General features: G+C 38.5%; 1 protein-coding gene across 17 annotated transcripts in view; it reads right to left on the bottom strand.

The window, feature by feature from the left end:
• SDCCAG8 (SHH signaling and ciliogenesis regulator SDCCAG8) overlaps positions 1 to 20,810 on the bottom strand; it is a 184,761-nt gene that overhangs the window by 69,643 nt on the left and 94,308 nt on the right. For 10 of the 17 annotated variants that reach the window (XR_012063534.1, XR_012063535.1, XR_012063533.1 and 7 more), the window contains exons 14-17: positions 14,428 to 14,564; positions 11,054 to 11,135; positions 4,072 to 4,199; positions 1,887 to 1,995 (exon numbers count right to left, since the gene is read on the bottom strand). Coding sequence is in view for 12 of the 17 variants with exons in the window: in XM_072948581.1 (XP_072804682.1) it covers positions 1,887 to 1,995; positions 4,072 to 4,199; positions 11,054 to 11,135; positions 14,428 to 14,564 (456 nt within the window). In the remaining 5 variants the exon portion in view is untranslated. Of the gene's footprint in view, positions 1 to 1,886; positions 1,996 to 4,071; positions 4,200 to 11,053; positions 11,136 to 12,984; positions 13,054 to 14,427; positions 14,565 to 20,810 lie in introns of those variants that run through there. The other 7 variants (XM_031690065.2, XM_006198882.4, XM_072948576.1 and 4 more) reach the window with 6 other exon arrangements.

Raw genomic sequence — 20,810 nt, 5'->3', positions numbered from 1 at the left:
CATTTACAGAGTAGCAGTCAGGAGCTAGGAGAATCAGAAGTGAGAGGGGCTGAAGAGAGGTGGAGATTCAAGTTCACTAGACCAGAACGAAGTAAGCTGATAGACCTAGAGCCTGGAAGGCGTCGGGGCAAGGGCACAGGTTGACTCAGACTCACAGGTTAACCCTCACATGTCAAATATGTTTACTTCTCCACGGGAATTTTAAGATTAATTTTTCTTTCCTAAACTTTCCCATCATAACTACTTTGGCCTGAATTTTCTTTAGTAGTAGATATAAAGCATTATACTTATTGTAAGAAAGATCACAGGCTTTGAACCAGAAATATCTAAGTTCGAACTCTAGTGCTCCCACTTGCTAGCTACTTAAACACTCTGAGTGTTAGTTTCGTCATCTGTAAAAGAAGATAACAATTCCTGTCTCAAGCCGTCGTGAGAATTAATATATACCAAGCATATAGCATCTTTTTCTCTTTTACATACTTCCTGAATTATGTCTCCTTAGACATCAAGATAAGTAAATCAATGATCAACCCCAAAGCAATCTTAACAGAATCTTTTAAGCCCCAGTTCAGAATATTTTTTCTTAAATTACTAATCCAGTTTGTTTGTTTGTATCTATGTGAAGCAAATAAAATATTTCTAGTTAGGAATACCTGCCGTTGATATGTTATGAGGGTCTCTTCCATGCAAAATCATTTGAGTTTCCTAATCAAATTTCCTGAAAATACCAGGTATTCTGGCACCTGGAGCTTTTTCCCTACCCAAACAAGATATTTAATTAGTATTTGCTAAGAAGGTGCATGGTCAGAGTATATCTGGGGTGGTTGTAAGAGCTTCTGCCTTCCTGTGAGCAGAAAGAATTGAATTCATAAGTCCCAAAAGATTCAGGGAGGGGGATTCCATCAGCTAAGCCAGCTCATTGATGCAGGAACCAAAGACAGGGGTCAGAGGGATCAGATATACTCTGACTCTCATGAAAATTCTTTCTGAATGAGACACTTAAGTCAGTAGTTGGTTTGCCGAGCCCTATTGGTTGCTCTTTGTAGATCTAAGTGAGTTTCAGAAAAATGCAGAAGAGAAGATATACAGGTTATTTTCTCACTAGGTTATACTGTAACGTGATATTTGATTCCTAGCTATTTAAGTGAATGATTTCTTTTGAGTTCAACTCAAAGGGATTCTGTTCAACATCATTCATATACAAGAGGAAACCACAATCCAAGCAGGTCAAATGAATTTGTCCAAGATTAGTAACTGTCAGAGCTGAGAACTCAGGCTTCTTAGAATCTAGAATATAAAATAATTCATTTATTGAGATAGCTTGATCTAAAAATATGCAGAAAAAATTCATTAAGATTCCAGTCAATGGATTTATAAAAGAGCAGTACACCTATAAAATGAATGATGGCTGTTTCATTAAAATAAAACAATTTTAGGAAAAGGAAAATATGACTTTGGTTTATTTCAAAGTATCATCTAGTTTTATTTATTTTTTTTTTATCTATTACCATTTGATTTAAAGACAGCTATTGTGCATTCATGGAGAACTATGATAATAGGTTAAAATATATTAGCTGTGTCAAAATAAAACTTATTAGAATAATTGCCATCTTGACCTTTGTGTTCTGAAATTTCTGAGTTTTCAACTCTGAACAGGAAAAAAGTCAAATAATAGTATGTATTCTTAATCATGAAAAGACACCAAGGCATCTGTATGGACAATTAAGAAAATGTTCACAGAGAGAAAATATTTTTACAAGAAATATGTCAATACACATCTAATTTTAACATTAGACTACAAAATAGTGAAAATGTTGTCTTCTAAGAAAAAAAATTACAGTATTCACACAAACAATGCTCTGAAAGTATCATATAATATTACCTACCTGCTTTTCTGAGACATTTGTTCCAGTTTCTTGGCTAATGTACAGCACTCTTCCTTTAACTTTGTCAGACATGTATTCTGGGAGGTCAGCAATGAGTACTGTTCATTTTCTAGAAATAACAATAACCCCCCCCAACATCAGATGTTTATGGCTGTAGATCTGCAGTGCTTCCACATGGATAGTGGCTGACACTAGATCACTTTCAAGGTCCTAGGTCAAAGGGCTGCTCATCCGGCAAGACACTAAACCTTGTGAGACATTTATTTTCTTAATAATTAGACACCAGAAACATTTTTGACTATACGAGCTTTGTGTGATTGTTAACTTGTTAGTAAACTGTCAGACACCTCGAGTGGAGACACAGGTGCTTATGTAATATGCAAGATACTATATTTTTATTTTGGCAATTTTACTATAAAGAGAGTATCAAAAGTTATCACAACCAGATAATTCAAAACTGAAATAATTGAAGAATTCTCTTCTATACTGTAATTTATGCTTTGTTTCGTATTTGCTTTCATAGTTCACTACTCCCATCTCACATACACTTCTCTAATTATGAAGGCAAAATAAATCATTTTCCATTAATTTTTATTTCATTGTCAACAGTGTGAGCTTTAGTGAAAATCTGATCAAAGAAACTGAAGAGAGTGTCGTATTTTTGTGCAAAATAAGAGGATGTATTCTTGTGGTGGCTCAGTTAATACTCTTACCTAGCCCTCAGAGATACTGCCCAAGGCTCCGTGATCACCAGGACCCTGCTAGCAGCAGGGAAAACTACAATTCATCCTTTAATTTCCTCTTTCTGTATTTAGTGGGAAAACCACCACCAAGTCTGGTGAATTTTCATTTCTTCTGGCCAAACACTGTGAGAAGAAAATCTACTGAAAGTGCTGGAGTGAACCTTATGGCTCTATGTGACATTTGCCTCCTTATTAGTAAATAGATTATTTAATGAATTGTATGTTAGCAATTTTTCACCTGGAGGATAAGCAACCGTTTTTTTTTTTTTACCACGTCATCAAATATAGTATGCATTAAATCACATGAAAATTATCTTTAGGTGAAAGGTTTAATAGGCACTTTCTTTCTTTCCAGTTTTAGCTAATGATTGGCAAAAAGCACACAGCATACCAAGCAAAATAAATCAAGGCACTAAAAATTAAGCAACATTTTTCTGGAAGAGACAGGATCAATTAAACTTTTGTTTCAATAGTACAATCAGCTTGGAGTATGTGGTGTGGAATTATAATGACTGGCACTGTCTTGTTTTGACTAACACTGTCTGTGAACACACAACTCAAAAGTGAAAGGAACTACATAATGCTCCGACGGAACAAATCAAACTGCCTATTTTCAAAGTGCATTTTACTTTCAAATTAAAGGTAAAGAGTTACTGGCCAACTCAGTCTGCAGAATAGCGCCAACGTGATGAAAGATGGCAATTTTTAGCCAAGCTGCCAGCTGTGGTCAATGCCTTATATTAGTGAATTTCAACAGCAGTTGTGAGAACTTGAAGAATGCAAAGGATTAAACATCACTCTGGACTGGGTTGGGGGAGGTGGGGAAATCATACAAATGCTAAAAATGTTCGAAGCTGCAAAGATTAAATAAAGGAACATATCAATTTGGAGCCACTGAATTACATCCAGCTGCGACAGTGAATTAAGAACCGATTAATGGCTAAAGCTTTTCTCCAGTTTGGATGCTGAAGCAAACTCATTAGGCTTTTAGAGCAGCTATAATGTGTGTACTGTGGGAACTGTTCAGCGCTATTCAGGAGGCTCTAACTGTAAGCGCGGAGCGTTTCCCGCAGAGATTCTGATGCTTTTTTCTTTATATAACATGTGTGCCTGAAAACCCAGCCAAAAACAAGCCCTTTGTTTTTCTACTTTGTTGTGGTCTCTCTCAGCTTTACGTTTCTTGAACACAGGTAAATAAACTCATAATCCAGATGGTGCAACAGATGTGAGAGCAGCACTCTGAAATCAACAGACAGTGGGCAATACTTTCCATTTTCTCTTTTAAACGCTAACTAATATGTAATTCGGAATCTCCGGTGTAGTTAGCATCTGCTCCCTTCGGCCAGCCAAAGGTTACAGGTGTTCCTGATGTCATTTCACAGTAAGGCGTGGGCCTGGCTTGTGAGCCAGCGCCCGGGCTCTAATCCTTCCCTACCACCTACCAGTTTTGTCATGCTGGGCCTCCATTTGCTGTATCTTCTGTGTCAGCTCCTGCTCTCTTTGCTGGGCCTGAAGGGCTTGGGCCTTCGCGTCGTTGCTAAAGCTTTGCTGAATGCTGTCTTTTTCCAGTCTACAAGGCAGGGAGGAGACAGACAGAAATTTAATCTACAGATGCACGAACCCCCATCATTTCCCCTGCAGACCACAGAGAGCTTATATGTAGTAAATTGTTAAGCCTAAGTAGCTAACAATCTCTCTACAGACTCCCCCTGACTTGAAGGGGAAAATCCAAAGAAACTTTCATTTCATACAGCGTTAAATACATACCATAAATCCAAATGGACGAAAGCAAGCAACTTTAAAAACCAAAAACCCGTAACAACTGAATTAACAGTATTTTATAATTTTAAAACACACACACCGTTTTCTATAACATTCTCAATGTTTTGTACCACCCACTCATCTTTTTTCTCCTGAATGGTCAATATTTCCTAAAGATCTGGGGCTACAGGAACAGTATGACTCAATACACCAAACCTTAAATTCTTGAAACTAAGCTTTGTAGATCACCTCTGCTTTTCCTCTCAAACTTAAAATGGAATCTCAAATATAATGTAGGAGAGTCTATCTGGAGGCAAGTAAATGATTCTGCAGTACCACATGCATGCTTTGGTTAGGTATTTTCACACATTAGGCCATTTAATTTGAATATAAATATGAAAATGAAAAACTTCATAATAAAATCTCTCTTGGGCCACACTGAAAGAAACTGCAGGGCGAGAAGCTTCTGCAGTCAAAGACAGTATCTCATCCCACTATGACTGGATATTGACCCAATGGGATGGGTCAATATCCAGTCACAGTGGCTCCTAAAGAGAGAGAGAAACTTCCTGAACAATTAGAACCTGAAGAATGCAGGGGACTTCATCACTGGCCCCACCGTGGCTACTAACACTGTGTGCCAGCACGCATGCATGCGTGCGTGCATACACACACACACACACTAGACTGGTTTCCTCATACTCTAAATGTGGGTAAGTGACATGAGGGTTTCCTTCAATTAACTGCCTTAGTAATTCCTAACTCCTAATCTCCTTGTGGGCATTTCTCATCCATGCTGCTTTAGTTTACTAATTGAGATATTTACTGTCTTGCCTTTGCCAAACTAAAAATAAACAATTCCATAAACCTATCACTACTAGTCCATGTACCGCTGTGGAACTTCAATGCACTGCCTTCTAATTATAAAGCGACATAAGGAAAGCCTGCATTGAAATCGGTCAATGCATGCTGTAATGTTGTAGTATAAAATTCCAGAATGAAAACACACCCACACCTCACTCAAATGGATCATCAGGGTTCCTCGCTAAACATGAAACAAGGTTCCTTATGGTACTTCTAATAACAATACCCCTTGGATCTGCTCCAAGGTCTTGCCTCACACGCAGCTCCAAACTGGTACATTGAAACAAACGGATAGTCAGACTAGGCCACTTTTTGCCTCCGCAGCCACACTATGTATTTTCTGGCCATGGATGACTTCACATGTTTCTGTGTTTTCCTGGGATGTCTCCCCCACCTCCATCTCACCTCCCTCTGCCCCCCACCAACCCCTGGCCCCTCTGCTCAATGTATACTAGTCCTTTGGGACCTGCTCAAAATTCTCCCTCTCTCTCTCCTAAATTAACCCTTCTTTCCTCAGTGACATCAAAATACATTGAGTATGTGTGCCTCTACCTACTAAGAGAGCATTCATCACACTTTGGTTATTGGTTTATTGTCTGTCTCTCTACACCCTGAGCCCAGCTGAGTATGTGGCACATAGGAATTGTGCAGTGGATGTTTACTGAATGAACGTACACTTGCCACAGGGGGAACAAAGGCCGCGGTATTTAAGTGAGGCTGCAGAATCTGCTCGTCTTATATGAGAGGCAAAAACTTTTCAGACATGTTTTTAAAAAGAGAAGAGAATGGCTCTAATGGTGTTGCCAGCTGGAGATGCTGCTGCCGACAGGGTCAGCTTAAAGAGTAACCACCTCCAACACAGACCTCAAACTACAGCAGGGGACACACGGAGGGGACCTAGGACGCTGAGATTCCTCAATAGCCAGGTGACCATAAAATGCATTGTTCAAAACCAATACCCCTTTGAGAGTGGAAAGGGGCACAGTTAGTAATAACACCAAGACAGTCATAATCAGGAGCACCCTTTGTAAACTGCGGCTTTTGGTTCCCTTACACAAAGGGGTTACAAGTCTCACCGATGATTTTCAGAATGAGGAGCTACCTAATTACTGATCTCCTAAATCTCCTGAAGAATGACTGTCTTACTGTAGTTCTCCCTGTGAAACAGAACAACTTAAAAGAATGCCCTACCAACAGATGTTTCTACACGTCAACTTTTGTTTCTTGAGTTCTCCCCCAACTTTTATTCTATTTAAGAAACGACACATTTTATTTTTCATTGCATAGAAACATGGCATAATTTTGCTTTCCTACCTCCTTTTCATACCCTTTTCCTCCTCTGTTGTCCTCTCCCCTTGCAGGTTCTTTATGACTTAATAGGCGTTAGAACCAAAAGGGAATCTCAAATTTGTTTAATCAAATCCTCTCATATTACAGATGGAAAAAAAAAAAAAGAGGGCCATAAAGAATTAGAGATCTGCTCAAAGTTTACTGTAAGTGCTGTCAAGGCAGAAGTGGGATTTGAAATATTTTGATTTAGGCAACCTATTTTATAATACTCTAGAGGTAATGCATAGTGGGTTGAAAGAATTAATAAAAATCACTCAGATATTCAAGGAAGGGATTAGAGAAGAAGCCAAATCAATTCATTTAATATTTATCATAACTCCATTATGTGCAAGACACTCTGCTAGCCATGGGTCAAATAAAGGTAGATGAATACGGCATAGTCCTCGCCCTCGCAGGAATTCAAAATGGCCAAATGAGAAAGTAGAACTTGAACTACACCACAAGAAAGGTACTAAGGGATTAAACCACCAAAGCACAGGGAAATGAGAGTCCAGTTCCAGCTGGGTGTGAGAGCCTCATGAAGGAGAGCTGGGGCCAGTCTTCCCCAACTGTTTTTCATTCAGTTCTCACTCAAAACAGCGATGATCTCATCTAACCACACTTACAGTTAGCCATGTTTTGCAAACCGGAATGAAAGCAATGGTAGGAAAGAACTTTTCGGTTGTTATTAAAATACGGCTGAAAGATTTATTCATAATAGCTGAGACCTGGAAATCACCTACATGTCCATTAACTGCAAAATAGATAAATAAATTGTGGTAAAGCCTTCCAATAGAATAGCAGGAATAGCAACAACAAAAAGGAACAAGCTACTGTTATGTACGACGCCTGGATGAATAGCAAAGGCAGAATGCTTGGTTAAAGCAGCCGGGCACCACAGACATATACTAGGATCTCATTTACATGGCATTCTAGAGAAGTAAACACTGGAGTCACAGATCAGTGTTTCCAGGACCTGGAGGTAGGGGGTGGGGGCAAGGGAGCTTTATGTACCTGGGTTGATACATTTAAAGTTTTGCTACTGTATTGAAGGACTAAAAGTCTTCGATGATCCTAGGTTCATCAGTGAATGTGGGAAGGAAACGATGAAAGCCTGGACTCTAACCTGAGGACAAGGACCTGGTAGTGGCAGTAATTTGAGCCACCAATCCTGTCTGCCATGCTTCTATTCGCCTTTTTACTGGAGACTTAAGTTCTAGCAGTAGACACAACCCTTTTGGTTAAAAAGTGTCTCCCTTTTAAGTACAATACAGAGAACTTTGTGACAGTACCATATTGGTGTAACAAAATTTACGACACCACTTTTAACACGATTACTAGTTGAGAGCCATTCTTGATGGAATTACAGAAAGAAGCAACAGGGAGGTGTGGGGTGCTAATGTGAATTAAGACACATAATGTCCACTTGTCCCAATCTTGGTAATACTATCTTCGATCACTGGGTTGATGTTATTGGTGTGTTGAAAATGTTTCAAAATTGGTTTGGGGGCATCCCTCATTTGCAGTGTTTACCAGTTTTCAGCATAAATACTTCCACGAGGACCGATTTTAAGCTACCATAGTGACATTGCTGAACAAAGCTGGGAAGAAGTACACACAATTAGCTTACATGAGCTGGTACAAGCCAGCCTCAGCATACCACGGGTTAGGTGGTCTCTCCTGGGCTTCTTTACTGTAATGTTACTATTTCTCTTTCTGTAATTAATAGGTAATTTGCTAGAGATGCTAAGACCGTGCAATTATCCTTTTCCTCATCCAACTCTTAGCTACTAGTTTTACATCCAGTGATGGCTTTTCTACTCTATCTTTCTTATTTATTAGTTAACATTGTGCTGTAAGAAAAAACTTGCCTTTCTCTCCCCTGTATTAATTTACTGCTATCAGCGTGGAGTCATGGATTCGTATTTTATTCACTGGGTTATAATCCATTATAATCATTACTTATTTTTATGTTCAACTCATCATAAATTTGGCTGGTGAGAGCCTCATTTAAGCTGGCTCCTGTGTGATATATCTCCATTATTCTTGTGCACCCCTTGACATTCTATCCCCACAAGATGTTCCAGGTTCATCTTGTGTTCTTCTTTACCAGTCTTGGAATCAGCATTTGCCCCAGGAGCTCTTGTCCCTTTTAGTGGAAAATGATATTTAGAAGCCAAGATCTGTCACTAGCTGGTGCTCATTGCTACTGACAAGTCTTTGCTTCTAGGTCACCTTAGCAGACAGAGCCAGTATATAAACAAACATATAAACAGATAGATATGAATATGAATATGAATATTTGCCTATATGTCTCTATATGAATACATACACACACACTCAAACTGATGTCTCTAATTCTAGTCCAACAACACAAAGAGAACCTAATCTTCCCCCTTTCTGTAAGTGTAAGATTCTTCCTCAAAATTGAGAAACTTGGGACCCATTATCTTTAACATACTCATTTTCTGAAACTTAGTAGACAGAGAACATACTTTCAAAACAGGCAATCCACTGTGGGAAGCAAATCTATGAGTAACTAGAATTAAATATTTAAGTACAGTTTTGTTTTAAAATGCATACACATATTTTTCACTTGATTCTTGATTCTCTTTGTGTTCTGTGAAAACCACACTTTTTTTTTTTTAACCGTATCTTGAGAGCCAATGGAGCACAACAGAAAACTCAGAGCTAGCAGGTCAAAGTATAGCATTTACCTCCTTATTACCTATGTGACCACGAACAAGTAGCTTGACTCTTTTAATCCAAGAGCTCTTCGTGAAAATAGGGCAGGAAAAAAAAATCCTACCTTAAAGGGTCAATAATTTCAGTAACCTATTACTTATGAATGTTCACCTTTACATATATTATTCTATTTAATCTCACACAACTCTAAGAGGTAGGTTCTCTTATTTTCCTTACTTTATTAATGAGGAAACTGAGGCCTAGAGAGGCTGTACAATTTGTTCAAAGTCCCTCAGTTACCAAGGGACATAGTCAGGAAATTTGGGCCCACCTGAATCTAAAGTCCACAGTATGAATCTCTATGCTTCAATATCTTACTCTATCAGGGATGCAGAGAAATGAGATAAAGGATAACCAGAGTCTTATTTCAATTACCCATGTGTGTGTGTGTGATTTAATACCTATATTATCCATCTTGACTGCCCAACCCCAAGCTAGCTCTCCTTCTCCTTTCCCATTTGTCTCATATGTTATTGGATCACTTCCTCCTACAATGACACCATCAACTGGTTGTATCCTGAACTTAGCAAAGACTGAACTTAGCAAAAACACTAAAGCACAGAAATACATCTCCTGCTTCAAGCTGGCCACAGACTCTGAGGGAAGGTAACACATGCACATCTTACTTGGGACATAACTGACAGAAGAAGAGACACCTTCGTTTTGCTCACTGATTTATCCCAACAGCCTGGAATGGTGCGTGGAACACAGTTGCGTGGCCAACAAATATTTGATGAATGAATGAATGAACGACTGCTAAGAGACAGAAGGTACTAAGTGTCCTTACAGGCCTGCGGATCCTCCTGTCTACTGATCAGAAGAAGAGAATGGGATGTGATAATCTCTATTCTAGCCAATAATTTAATTTTGTTTTATTATTGCTATTGACAACATAAACAAAATAAAAATAATAATCACGTTATGGGGTCTTCCACGTTTGAGAAGAACCAAAAGCCCTGTACTTGTTTACCACTAACGGGGACTATGTTCTCATATTTGAGCAAATGTAGAAATACATGCATGGAACAAATGGGAAAAGGAAAATACAAGAGGACTAGGATTCAGTAACCCCTACTTCCTCAAGTATGGAAAAAACTTCATGGCATCATACACATTTCCTAGAGTAAATTATTTCTATTTTCTTCACTGCAAAATATGTCCAAATTTTAAGTACAATGTTGAAAGATGAGTTATCAGATCAGAGCATGAGTCACTTCTAAGAAAGGAAGCAGAAACAAAGGAGGTCAAATTCTTTCAAAGGCATAGACACAAAAGAAAAGAAGTAATTAACAGAACCTTCCCTAAAAATATCCTCCCTTCCAAAATATTCTCTTACAGTATCTCCAAAATAATTTGAAAATGCTAACCTTCAAAGCCAAGGAGGGTGTGCTTGACTAGCTAGTGCTTGCTTCTACTACACCTTCTGCACAACTCACGTCACTTAAGACAAAACCACAGACTCTTACCATCTCATCGTCTTTCACATGTCTGTTATTTCTATGTTGCAAAGCACATTCAAATGCACTGATCCCTCTGTTCTTCAGAACAGGTCTATAAGGCAGGGAGACGGATATCCTTGTTTGACTCAGAGAATTAAGATATTTGCCCGACGCCACACAGTTAGAAGTAAGTCCAGGGTCCTTCCCACCCCATGGCATCGACTTCTATGAGGAGTCTAGTCCAACGCTATTGCTCGTCCAGTCAACAAACACTTAAAACACCTACCGTGTGCCAGGCACAAAAGGGTGGAGATGCATCAAAGCATGAAAGACGTAGACCACGACCATCCCTTCAAAGGGTTCATGGTCTAGTGAAGAAAACAGACAAGAAAGAATAACTAAATTAGTAAGGTAAATATTAAAGTGGGAACAAATTCCTGCTATCATACAGTCAATGGGACAGGAGCAGGGGATTGGTTACACACTGTTGAGGGAGGATTTCAGAAAGCTGAAAATATTAGAGGCTTAAAATGAGTAGTAATTAGCCATATAATGAATGAGAAGAATACTGTTTCAAGTGAAGTGGACACTGTGTGCAATGGCCCCGGAAGGAGAGAGAATTAGGTGCCTTCGGAAAACTGCAAACAGCTCTGGCACGACCGGAGGGTGGGATACATGTGCTGTGGGGTGGATGTGAGCAGTTGGTGGAGGGGAGACTGAAGAAAGAGGAGACTGGAGATGTAGGCAGGAGCCAGAACATGAAGCTATTTTTAAGGACTTCATCCCGAGGGAAATAGGGAGCCAATGTAGGGTTTTAAGCAGGGGAGTGTTGTGATCACACCCGAGCTTTAGAAAGATCACTCTGGCGGCGGCGTGGGGAACAGATGGGGAAGGGACAACATTAGAAGCAGCGAGAGCACTTATTACTACAGCAAGAGCAAGAGCAATTTCTGTAATCGTTTCTTAGATAGAGTAGCCACCACGGGTAGACCCTGAGACCGAACAGCCATCAAAGGCACACTTGAGAATTTTCAGCCTTAAATTTTTTTTAAGCAGCTCATGAGTCTCACAGGCGTTAAGTGCTTGCATGGATCAAAGTTCCTGGGAGAATGTCAGGCCCTCCTTACTATATTTTACAACATCATGGGCCCAATTCTAAAGACTAAAGAAGATGAACAAACATGCTATTGCATCTAATAAAGAGGTCAGGATTTTTGCCTTTGCACCTTCGTATTGTCAAAATACTCATATTTCCATCTCTGACTTTTCTGTGTAAACTAATCACTTTGGACCACCCTTGCCTTTCCTTCCTGAAAATATCAGCATGTCTGCATACTCCCAATAATTAATCCTTCTGACGACTAACTGCAAATTAGACATTAGTAGGATCAATATAGGTATTATAGTGGCATTTCTGTAACCTGTCAGTGGCTCTGAGTCATTGTCAAATTACAGTACAACTGATTGAAAAGAATTTCTATTCTATTATAAAAATGTTTTTGAAATTAATTTGTAGGTTCCATTATTAAACGGGGAACAAGCTGCTTACTCTGTGGCTATTAAAATGATTCAGAAATATGCTATTATTATTATATTACCATTGTTAAGTACATTTCACTGTATATCTTATTTCTCAAGCATAACAGAGTAATGCTTCATTTATCTGGAATGTTGGGAGATGAGATGCTCCACGAAAGATAATTTTCCAGGCATCAGACCCACAGAAATCTGACTATATGCAGTATATGCAGTAGAAATATGTCTAAAATATACTAATTATGTGTCTGCTCCCTTAACTACACCGAATACAACAAACTCTTCATAATCGAGGCTTATGCTTTCAAATGAGGTTGGCTGCTTGCTGCTGCTGCTCCCTCTGCTAGGACGCTCTTAGGAATCGCTGCTCACTGTTGTATCTTCAGGAGTCTAACACAGTGGCTGGAGACAGCAGGCACTCAATACTGTTTGCTGTATGAAAGGACTCAGATGCTACTCGAAAGAAACAGAAAGCATTCACAAGCACCGATCTGCTTCTCATAATTTTTTAATTGGTTGTTCTGCCATGATTTGCTGCCATGTTTTCTGTTTTGTTATGTTTTGACTTTTTTTTTAAATATATAAACGTGATGCTCAGGATAGTCCCATTGATTCTACACAGAAATGTGCAAGGACTTTGCGATAGTTATTTGCTTCTTAAAGGTACTTCTTAATTTATACCTCAGTTCATGGCTGTGTGTCAAACGGCTGAATTTTCCAGAAGTCTGAGTCTGAGGAAGTGGGGAAGTGCTGTAATGAAGATAGAAGGGTTTTCATTGTTCTGAACTGGTGGCCTTTGGTCAAATATCCAGCATCTTTGTACAAAGAAACTAGGATTGTGATCTACTGACTGACCTTGGCCTGATAACAGAAACACAGTTCGTTCATTTTTGAAGCCTGATTGAGATCTCTGTAACCTTTCCATTGTTCCACAAAATTCTGGAGCTGAAAAGTGCTGCACTTGAGAAAAAACTGACCTGAGGCTAAGTTTTCAGATTCTTACTCCAGTACAATTCTCACCCTTCTAAAAAAGACAATCATTGTTCTTGTCACAGTAATTAGATCGTTTTCCTCATCAAAACATTCCTCCTTTTAGTCACTTTATGATACAATGTTATTTCTATCTGGCTTGTAACACTTGCTTGTCGCCAGTCTTATCTACATCCTTCACTGCTTCCTCTGCTTCAGCAACATAAGTGTTTGCTGGATTTGCTTCTTCCTCAAGGCGGTTCTAAGCCACCGTCCTTGTCACTCCTACAGCCGCAGAGCTGCCCTTCCAATTCCTGAAAGCCTGCTTTTACCTTTACTGTAAGTCTGTATTCAAACTCATCTCTACCAGCTAGCCTGTCCTGAGCCTACCCAAACCAGAGAAATTTGTGCCCTGAAAAAGGAATATAAGCAACTAAAATCCTAAAATACATGTAAAAACAATGTCGTACTTTTGGCCTTTATCCCTTAGTACATAAGCTCCATTGCCAGCAGGGCTGGGATGGTTATTCCTTTGTACACAAGAAAGTGGGGGTTAAGAACACAGAGTCTGGTGTCAGCCCGACTTGGCATCAGAATCCCAGTACCTCCTCTTACCAGCCGTGTACGCTAATCCAGTCACTTACCCTATGACTCAGTTTCTCGAATGTGAAACGGGGTTAGAAACAGCACCTCTCCTTATAGGACTACCAGGATGTCGTGTGTGAAATACACTTAGTGTAGCACCGATACACCACAAGTGCTCAAAAATATTCATCAGTGCCATTGTTACTGCCATCCTTACTACTTCCTAAGAGGTGACTACTCAAAATGTAACAATCAATGTAATTATCTCAAAGACAAAGAACCCTGAGGAAAGAATTTAAAACTTATGGATAAAAACTACACAGAGGGAGGTGTGGGCTTGGGCTTCGGACACACACAGTCTAGATTTGAACCCTGACTCCACCACGTCCTAGGCATGACATCAGAGTGGATCCTCAGTCTACGGTTCATTTTATCATTTAATAAACTGATATTATCAGAATATGTGAGATAGTCTACATAAAGCAACCAGAAATGTCCAGCCCAGACCACCATCTGAAAGGTGTCCAAATTCAACTAATGGGCTGGCATCTAATTATCTGTCAAACTTACTTTCCACAGCACTGAATACGGCAAGGTAAAGGTGGGGCAGGAAGAGATGGAAGAATGCATCGTGATGGGCCGCGGCTATAGCTGACTGTTCGGCTGCTTTCTCTAACCTCCTCCTCCTCCTCTCAAAGTAACAGCTCCTCAGAAGAAAAATGAGCCATGAGCCAAAGTTAGTCCTGGCTACCCGCTTCAGATTCTTTAAAAAGCTGACATGATTTTCTTGTTTGTATAGAGTGGCTCCAATAATTGTAGAAATAGACTTTAGGATTCATGACTGCATCTACGCTGGGCATTGTGGGAAAGCCAGGGAAACTGAGGAACAGAAGGGCCAGTCAGTGGCTGGTGCTGCAGCCGCTGGCCATACGGGGCTGCTGAACACTTGAAACGTGGCAAGACTGAGGTGAGATGGGCCGCAAGTGAGAATACTACCGACTGGGCTGCTGTGAAGAATTAGGAAAAAAAGACAGTAAAAGAGGTGTAATTAATTTATACTGATTACATGTTGAGATGATATTATCTTGTATATATTGGGTTAAATAACCTATGCTATTAAAATTAATTTCACCTGTTTCTTTTTGCCTTTTTAAATGTGCCTCTTTGAAGATTTTACGTTAAATACGTGGTTTGCATTTTGTGGCTCTCGTTATATTTCTACTCCACGGCGCTGGTTTGAGCATAACTCCTTCTTCCCTCCTTCCCTATAGCAAAGCATCATTTTTAGTTCTGATGTTCCACAAATCAGAATAACTACGCTGCCAGACACTGCGAACTATAAATGCCTCATGAAGATATAAAAATCTCATAATTTTTATAAAAAAGAGAAAACTATTAAATAACACTTTTTTATCTTGATACATTTCTTATTTAAGTCAGCCAGTTACTCTTCCTTGAAAGAAAAAACAAAGAATTCTGATAGAAAACTAAGACTAGCTAAAGCTGAAGTGGTCACCATACTACACAAATCGAAGCAATACAACTTTTTTCTTTTTTTTTTTTGTAAATCAGATTTGGATTGAGTCAACTCCAAAAATACATATTCATATTTAAAATTAAATTATAAAGCATACTTAAAAATTAGTCCATACAGTCAAGCTGGCAAATTATAGAAAAATGTCCAGTTATGAACATGGATTATACATCCCTAATAAGTTGATGTGCATATAATTAGAAAATCTTTATCACTTAATAGTCTTTCTACAATTGTTGAAAGGGAAAAGGCAGATTTTCTAAGAGATTCCCCTTCCCACAGATTTCTTTCCTGATCGTCAGCAATCATCCTCATATCATTCATTCCTTATTTGTTTCTAGTCAGAAACCAACAGTGTCAAAGTTTATCATGAATATTAGTTAGTCTATCTGTCAGCCAGTTCAATAAACTATCCTACTGCCTGGTGAGTTAATCTGTTGCCTTCATCGTTTCCACTTATTGCAAAACATTATCTGCACTTTGTGGAATACAAACAAGCTGCTGAATGGCTTCAAACCTCTACAAACATGGCTGAAGTTTATTTATTGGAAGAAATATAATTCGAGACTCCAGAAAGGGGAATGAGTGGGAAAGCCAGGACCACACGTAAGTAAGCCCTTCTGAGAATCACAATTCCAATCATCCTTATCATTACAAGATCAATATTCCTGGAAAAATCTCACCCGAAATACTTATAAATTATAGGCACCTCCAAATGTATTGATAGAAACATTAACACATGATAAGTGCTCAACTTCTTGAGTTCTAGAGTTGCTGAATTTCTTCAGAATATCAGAAAAGCTATACCATGAAGAGAGGGGTATCCGCATGCCGAGAGTTAAAGAATAAAGTCTATTACAGAGTCTGACTTACTGTCTCTCATATTTTAAATCTGTGCTAATAATCTCTATCAGATTCTCTAAAAGAATTTATACCCATAATATTTAATCCTATAAAATGTTATGTGAAGAGTCAAGCTTTGACAGGTGCCTAAATTCAATCAGCTGACTGGCACCTAGTTATTTACTTGTCACACTTACTTTCCAGAACTCTTAGCTGATAAAGGCAAAGTTGGAACAGCCGATGTGGAAAAACGGACTGTAATGTGGCTCTGGCGCAGCTAACTGTTCTCACAATGGTCACTTCCATTTCAGAGCACTGACTACGTCTGAAGTGAAAGTTACCCACCTCCCTGCTGTCTTCCTGAATGAAAGTGAAGTGGGAGGTGGGGGGTGGGGTGGGGGTGGGGGTGGGGGACAGGGAGTGAAGTTCCAGAGGCACCGATAAATAAAAACCCAAGTAATGGCCATGTAATAATTCTCACTTGTCCTACCACAAAATAATTTAGATTTTGTGTATTCCTCCAAACCTGATTCCTGAGAGATATGTGGAGACTTAATAGAAAAGTTTCCCTAAGTCTGACAAATTTGGAAAACAGTAAAAACTAAATTCTTTTCTAAAAAGATTCATAATGTGTGTTAGCATATTAATAGCTCTGAGAAGCCCTAGACTCAAGAAACTGATTTAATTCAACTTTTCAAAAGGAATTTTTTTCACACCACCTACCACCATCAGAGGCAAATAGTATGATGGAGTCTAACTGCCTACCTAGGCGCCAATCTCAACTCTACCACTTGGTGGCGCTGTGACCTTGGTCATGGCAGTAACCTCCAGCTACTTCAGTTTTCTTACCTGAAAAATGGGGCTTATGGTAGAATCTACTTGGAAGGGTTGCATGGAGATTGAGTCAATGTGAATAAAGCGGTCATCATGCAGTAAGCAGTGTGTCTGAGGAGCTATCTTTACCAAAACCCTCAAGAGGAATGTTCCAAGGAGTAGGAATTGCTGTTTGTAAGCTAAGCTCTTCGCTTTTTTGTTTCAAAGAACTAGTAACCATTTGTGCAAGTCCAAAAAGAAAATTATTTTCCCTTGCAGCATTGGATTGTACAAAATTTCTACAGAAAAAATTTAATGGGTTTATTCAGACAAGTCATATTACCAATATACAATTACAAATTATCAATACAAAGGAGTAATAAGTAGAAAGCAGAGGAAAGCACAAGACTAGAAGAAAGGAGATGAAGATTCTACTTTTAGCTTCCGCTAAATAACTGTTGATCTTGGGTAGGTCACTGAGCTCCTCTGCACCTCAGTTCTCACATAAAGAGTATTGGCCTGGATGGGCAGTTTCATTAATTCATTCATTCAAGATGATCTTGAGTTAAGGAAAGCTTGAAATCTAAACACACTGTTTTCTAGACTTTACACACACACACACGAAGAAAGTAGTTACATAAACCTTGTCCACTAAGTTGTAGGATACCTATAAGGGAGGATCATGCTCTCTCCATTTAAAAATTTTACAGTGCCTACCTAGTATAGCTGGAGTAGAGCATGCACTCAATGAAGGTGAATGTACGCCTGTTTGCCTGGTTAGCAGCAATCAGCCCTTCATCCTTTTATTCAAAAAAAAAAAAAAAACTCAAGACCCCTATGATGTAAGATACTACGCTGGGCACAACTAAGTATACGTGTTTCTGGAAAGCTATTACTTCTACCTATAAAGAGCTTGCAACTTAATTTGCAGTATGAATATCAAACGATGACACTAATTGTTGCAGTTTCTTTTTACTACCTTCCAGTTTGAATCCCATAATTTGCGTGAATTTTATGGTATTATTTCACACAGCAGCACCATTTTAGTAGAATTATTATTAAGGGTGTTCAGTAACTGTGATGGAAGACATGGCAAAATCAGTACACTACAATTAAAGCAAGTATGCGCCGATCAATTTTATGTAAAACTTCACATTAATAAGAATATCTATTAGCTGAAATTTTCTTAATAAGTTGGGGGAAGGAGGCACATTTTGAGCTGATTTTAACAAACAGGTTATCAATGTCCTTCTGTCAGAAGAAATCGTTATTTTCCCTTCAAATGTGTAGTTGTGTATAGCCCTGGTCCAGTCTTTTAAAAAAGGTGACCCACAGTGTTGATCTCTACAAGCAATACAGGCATAAATAAACATCTGTAACTGATAATCAAATTTCAGGTTTTTCTCTTTACTGACAAAAGTGGATCACAGACATTTTCTGTAAAATCAGAATATCTCAAAGCACTCCACCCTAATCAAATGTAACCCACTTGATCCAGGCTGGTCTGATCTGATGGGGAATGGGGATACAGTGCTCATTAAATTTATTCTGAGTATTTGATCTTTGTGAGAAGTGTATAGATACTCTTGTGGATAAATTACTAGATTTTTAAAAAATCCCCAAATAATTATGCATTTTCATTGTTTTTCCTGGTGATTGCTTTGTAACAGCTCCTCTTCTATTGGCCTCTCTTTATCAGTAATGGAACACAGGAAGCTTTTCAAGGACAAGGAGGGTAGACAAGAGCCCACATAAACAGCATGCATGATGTGACCAGCCAGATGATTAGTAAAGACATTTTATTTTGCAGAGAAAAAGTTATAGGTCTAAGAAAATAAGAAAGTCCTCCTTCTTCGCCCCACTATATACTGTTCCCATTGTAAATGATACTTAGTTTGCAGGTGTCTGCCTGCAGGCAGGTCACTGAAAGTCAGCGAAAATCAGGGCGACCTCAGCAACAGAAATTAACCTGCAGATCATGGCAGGCAAATCTTTTTGTCAGGGAGTATTATCCCAAACGAAACAATCAAATCGGACTTCACAAAATGAACAGAGACTTAAAACAACAAAAGCACCAACGGCATCTATTTTAACATTGCAAATTTCTTAGATATTACAGATGTCACCCAACAGTGCGTGCATTTGCTTCCCATATGTGAACAAAACTGAGGCATCGCAAGATAAATTTGAATGGAATGTTAATCTTCAACTTTAAATTTTTTTTCTTTTCCTAGCTGACGACACGATTTTAGTATTATCACAACGGAGCTTCTGGCTGGAAAAAATTAAATTAATGGATGGATAAAAAAAGCTTAGAAACTTAAAAAAATAAACAACTTTCAAATATCTATACTTGATGGTGTCAAGCGCCAAGATGAATGTATTTCAGTTGCAACTTCCAAACTAAACTCACAAATTACTACCATTATGCTAAGTGTTAGCTACCCCACTGTGCAGTTTTGCTTTGTGAATTTTTACCTTCCTCTATGAACACTTTTAGCCACTGATCGCACAGCCTTTCAATGTTTTCTGCCTTTTCCTTTAAATAAACTGGCTCTGGCTCCTTCCATCTGGTTCCCCTTCCGTCAGCAACCCTGCACCTGTTCACACCTCCTCTCCTGTTGGATTCCACTGAACATTTCCTCCTCTGCCAGGGCTATTCTGGCACTCGCAACCTTTCTGTCATTCAATCCATCTGTCAGAAGTGAACTTTGTTTACCGCAAGCTTCTGCTTTCTTCTTCAAGAAGCAAAGCCCCTCAAGGTCATTGTCAAATGAACTGTCGGCATGGATTTAAATCCTCTGCTGCTAACCAGCAGAAGATGAAGTTCTGTTGTGTAATGTACTTGTGAAAATTACTTTTGGGTTCGGGAAGACAATAATTTGGAGTCAAAGTAGTAAGACATGGTATTTTAATGATCATTTGTAAAAGCAGACAGCTGATGTGTATTTACATCATGTGTGTCTGCACTTCTTATTATATCGAGTACGAACTATATGTATAAGAAGCAAAATAAAAGTTTTAAAGTGAAATCAAAATATCATAAACAAGTTTACACTATGTAAAAATTGCTTCATACTATATAGCATTAACTTGAGGAATAAATATTTTCACTAATGAATTAGCCAAGGGAAAGAGTATTCCAATTAAGAAATTTTACACTGAAATGCTTTAAATGTACAAATATGTACCATTTCAATTATAAGCTATATATTAACACACAGCTCCATTACTGCTTTGAAAACCTTAACCCATGAGATACAAATCAATTCATGTATATTTTAAGTACCATCATTTAAAAACTAAAGTTCTGCTTAAATTAATACTTCAATATATGCTACAAAACAATTACATAACTTATCTAAAGAAATGTAAGCTGTATCAATGGGCCAATTTTGTGAAAGAAATAAGCTCATGGGTGTTAGGTGAAAATGATACTCTCAATAAAATCTATTCTGTGTAATTTATAGCTATCAAGTACTTACCCTCCCTTCATAAATTGTACATGAAATCACTTTCTGGTGAATTATTCGCCAGTATTTTAGACAATCATATTCTTTAGGAAAAAGGCAAACCAATGACTTGACTCAAGTTTTGTATAAGAAAAAGGCAGATCACTTTTTAGGAGAAAATACATTTTAACCAAAGCACTGTTACAAATGTGAAGCTAAAAGGCACCTGTTTCATAATATTGCTTTTATAATCTGGAAGAATTACCCCAAGGTTTAATCTTATTGCATATGCTTTTATGAAGTAAAATTAA

The sequence above is a fragment of the Vicugna pacos genome, chromosome 23 (assembly GCF_048564905.1).
Source record: "Vicugna pacos chromosome 23, VicPac4, whole genome shotgun sequence".
In the NCBI taxonomy this organism is placed as follows: Eukaryota; Metazoa; Chordata; class Mammalia; order Artiodactyla; family Camelidae; genus Vicugna; species Vicugna pacos.
This window is presented reverse-complemented; position numbering and strand designations above follow the sequence as displayed.